Source organism: Astatotilapia calliptera, chromosome 22 (assembly GCF_964374335.1).
Source record: "Astatotilapia calliptera chromosome 22, fAstCal68.1, whole genome shotgun sequence".
Lineage (NCBI taxonomy): Eukaryota > Metazoa > Chordata > Actinopteri > Cichliformes > Cichlidae > Astatotilapia > Astatotilapia calliptera.
This window is the reverse complement of record NC_137442.1, coordinates 18,969,786-18,973,970: the sequence shown is the minus strand read 5'-3', so window position 1 is coordinate 18,973,970 and position 4,185 is coordinate 18,969,786. Positions and strand designations below refer to the sequence as shown.

General features: G+C 43.5%; 1 protein-coding gene across 2 annotated transcripts; it reads left to right on the top strand.

Moving 5' to 3' along the window:
* Positions 1-1,705: 1,705 nt before the first annotated feature.
* On the top strand, positions 1,706-3,788 carry LOC145423447 (uncharacterized). 2 transcript variants are annotated; one of them, XM_080295922.1, is made up of 8 exons: positions 1,706-2,021; positions 2,140-2,210; positions 2,383-2,559; positions 3,112-3,173; positions 3,250-3,312; positions 3,397-3,456; positions 3,539-3,670; positions 3,753-3,788. In XM_080295922.1, the coding sequence occupies exons 1-8, from the start codon at positions 1,849-1,851 to the stop codon at positions 3,771-3,773; spliced, it is 759 nt and encodes a 252-aa protein (XP_080152048.1). In that variant the 5' UTR covers positions 1,706-1,848; the 3' UTR covers positions 3,774-3,788. The 2 variants fall into 2 exon arrangements, with proteins under 2 accessions (XP_080152048.1, XP_080152047.1); XM_080295921.1 differs by having other exon boundaries at positions 3,539-3,788.
* The last annotated feature ends 397 nt before the right edge of the window (positions 3,789-4,185 follow it).

Here is a 4,185-nt window from a genome sequence, read left to right as displayed (position 1 = left end):
AGGACACATGAAGTATATGAAGCCATTCATAGGTTGTCTGATAATAAATCCTCTGGTTTGGATCACATCACTGCAGAACATTTAAAACATGCTAGTTTAAGGCTAGCTCCTCTTTTAGCACTCTGTTTCACTGGGTTTATGATTCATGGCATATTACCAGACTCAATGCTGTGTATTTTACTGGTACCAGTTATGAAAGACAAAGCTGCAAAAGTGAGCTGTTTGGATAATTACAGGCCGATTGCACTAGCCAGTATTTTATCTAAGGTGTTAGAAAGAATCCTGTTTGATAGAGTTAGTGTGTTCATCTCTTCTCTGGATAATCAGTTTGGCTTTAAACCAAAGCACGGCACTGACATGTGCATATATGCACTCAAGGAAATAGTCAGGTTGTATAGGGCTAAAAATTCATCTGTCCTCATGTGTTTCATTGATGCCTCTAAGGCTTTTGATCGAGTGAACCACAGAAAACTTTTTGATAAATTGAAGACACGGGGAGTTCCTCAATACATCGTGAGGATTCTCTCTTACTGGTACGCTCATCAGAACATGCAGGTTAAATGGGGAAGCAGTATTTCTGCCCCCTTTGGTGTCAGCAATGGTGTCAGACAGGGTGGGATTTTGTCTCCAATTTTATTTAATTTATATGTCGATGATTTGTCCATACAGCTGAGAGCCTGTAACACTGGGTGTATATTAGGTGAAGCACTGATAAATCATCTTATGTATGCAGATGACCTGGTTGTTTTTAGTCCAAGCAGTGCTGGGTTACAGGATCTTCTTAATGTCTGTACTGAATATGGTGTGCAATATGACATTGAGTACAATGCTGCTAAAAGTGCTGTTTTGATATGTAGAACCAAGCAGGATAAACAGCTAAATTTCCCTTTGTTTAAACTGGCACAAAAAACTCTTGAAGTTCATAAAAAGGTGAAATACCTCGGTCACTTTATTACTGAGCAAATGAATGATGATGATGACATATACAGACAACGATGTAAGCTCTATGTGCAGGCAAATACTATTGCACGCAAATTCAGCTTTTGTTCACTTCCAGTTAAAGTGGCTTTGTTTAAAGCGTATTGCACACCGCTATATTCTGTCCCCTTGTGGTCATCCTACAAACAATGTAGCATGCAGAAGCTGCATGTTGCATATAATGATGCGATGAGAATCCTTTGCAGGATACCTAGAAGTGGTAGTGCCAGTCAGATGTTTGTAGCTGTGGGTGTCTGGACTTTTAAAGCACTTTTAAGAAAGTTAATGTTCAGTTTTAGAGAACGACTGGATGGTTCGAGTAACAGTATAATTTTAGCACTTACAGATCCGACAGTGAGTTGTTCCCGTTACTCATCCAGTCTCAGAAAGCACTGGTTAAAGTGTTTGTGTATTTATTGATTTATTTTAAGTAATTGTGTTTTATGTATATTATGGTTTTATATTTTTACAAATGCTTTATATACTTATTTATATACATATATATATTTAATGGTATACCTTGTGTTGTGTGTGTGGGGGGGGAGTTGTGTGTGTGTGTTTCTTGTCTTGTTTTTATGGACATGTAGTCTGCCAATAAAGATTGAATTGAATTGAATTGAATTGAAGGTGTAAACCACAGGGTACAATCAAGAACAGGGCCCTGTTTCAGGAAGCCGGTTTAGAAAACTCAGAGTGAAAAACGATACGCAGGGTTGAGTAACCCCGAACTGTCCAACTCGGAATATTCGGTTTCAGAAAGGCTGATAACAATTAGTTCAGTCAACGCGGAGTTGCTACAACCCCAAGTTAAGCACGCGCACGAGGATACATAAAGCCCCGATCAGTGGAGCACAGATTAAGCGAGTCACCATGGAGACGGAGGGAAAGAAGGCGCGGTCGACGTATTTCACAGCGCTCGAGGCGGAAATTCTGATGGCAGCATATGCCGACAGCATGCACATCATGCAGAAAAAAAGTAACACAGCCGCAGCTGCAAAGGAAAGGGAGCATGCATGGCAAAACATAGCCGACAGAGTCAATGCGTGAGTGTTAATTTAAACATTGATCTAGGGATTTCCACCCATATAACACGTTATTTTATCATATGTCATTCTATTTATTATGTTATACATTTTATTTTGTGATGTGATGTGAGCGCAGGTGCAACCCAACAGGCCCCAAACGTTCCTGGCAGCAAGTAAAAATGAAGTATAAAAACATAGTCCAAACAGGTAAGGTGTAATTGTATTATGAGCCATAGTGCTTGGTCTGTGTGTCCTATGTAAATCAATTGCAGTTAGAGGCTACAGTAATATACCACCTGTAAGCACATATTGAAATTATCTGAGCACATCACAAGTACACATTTGCCTACTCTGTATGCCCAAATGTGTGCCGTCACAGCCAACAGAAAAAAAGCGGAGGCCCGAAAAACAGGTGGGGGTCCTCCACCACCACCACCCACAGAGGCTGAGCAGTTGGCCCTCAGCCAAAACAGTGGGCGCCCTGTGGCTGAAGGCATCTCTGCGGGGACATCCTCTGTGGCAACAACCCCACAAGACACAAGTGCCTACATAAGGGGTAAATCCAAAACAATACATGGCGTGCATACATCCATTCAGCACAGTCACCTTGACCAAAATGAACTATGTCGTAGTGAAGTTACTGTCCTACTGACAGAGAATGACAGTCATCAAACAGTTAGGTGAATAAACAACACTGAGACACTTGGAAACTGTTAACGTGCTGCACGGGTGAGGGCCCAGGGAGAGACTCACACACACCGAGCTGCAGTGGTACGTCTTTATTATGAGCATAGCAGTGTCCTTTAATTTTGCATACATGCGTGTGTGTTAACCTCCCACAGGGTGAGCTCCCTGTTCCCAGAGACAGAGCGAGTAGTACATTCCGTACCTTTCCCAATAAGTGTAACATATGAACATATACCTCAATGCAACATAAAGCTCATAAAAGCGTTTCCACCCTGACACCTACTGATTTTGCCTTCCCTCAGTGTCGGTTGTCTCTGAGAGCATACTGACAATGAGGTGTATGGTGATTGGTATGTCTGGTAATTGCCATTTGCGCCCACATAAGTCATGAGTGACCTGTATGAACCCCATATTCTTCCAGTTGACGGTGATGGTGTACTGCATCTGGTGCAGCCCCCTGTTGAGCCAGACCGACATGCAGTTGTGAGTACTCGTAATACTCCACAGACTACATGTGTCAACAGTAGAACAGCAATGTTGTTAAATGTCTCCACCACAGGCACATGATGACGAAACAGTGACAGCTGCTACAGAGGAGGCCGCAACAGAGCCACACTATGAGGTATACAGTGTACAGTGGAAAATATAACAACTGACGACAATGTGGTACTATGATGACACCATGGACTTACTATGTCCCCGGCAGAGTGATGCTGGAAATGAAGAGGAAGAGGGTCCAGCCACTCCTACAACGAACCTTTCCACAGTGGGTTGTTCAGCACTGATTTACAACCAACCTAAGTAGGCATGTACTATGGATGCCAATGCTATGTCCCTTGTTGCAATAGCTCCCTGTGAAGCAGCTGTATAAGACATATCTGGCCAGGAAGATAAGAAAGTGCGACATGGAAATGGTGCACCTCCAGCTGCAGATCCAAAAGTCGAAGCTGGAGATTGTACTGCTGGAACAACAGTTAAGGGTGGGTGGAGTGATCATAGATGGACGAATCATGTCAGTGTTTGTACAACATACTAATATACGCATTTATTCTTTGTGTACAGGACATACAGGGTGACCAATAAAGGCAGTTGACCACAGTATCTGTGTATTTGTCTTGTAACATGTTGGGTTGACGGGTCACAGGAAATGGTTGTGGCATATGGTGTCTCTGACTGCTCTTCCATCCTGTACGTTCGTGGGTGGGTCAGGATGTTCATCGTGTGGATCACTGCTGTTGTCTGGTTCAGCTGGACACTGTTCACCTCTAATCGTGGCAATGTTGTGTAGGATCACACATGCCACAATGATGTCACATGCCCTTTCTGGGGTGACCCTGAGTCCACGAAGGCACTGGAACCGGGCCTTGAGCATTCCGATGGTCATTTCAACTCTGGCCCGTGTCCTGCAATGGGCCAGATTATAACGCTGCTGTGGGCCCGGTTCAGGGTCAGGGTAAGGGGTGAGCAAATAGGGTAGACATGGGTACCCCCTATC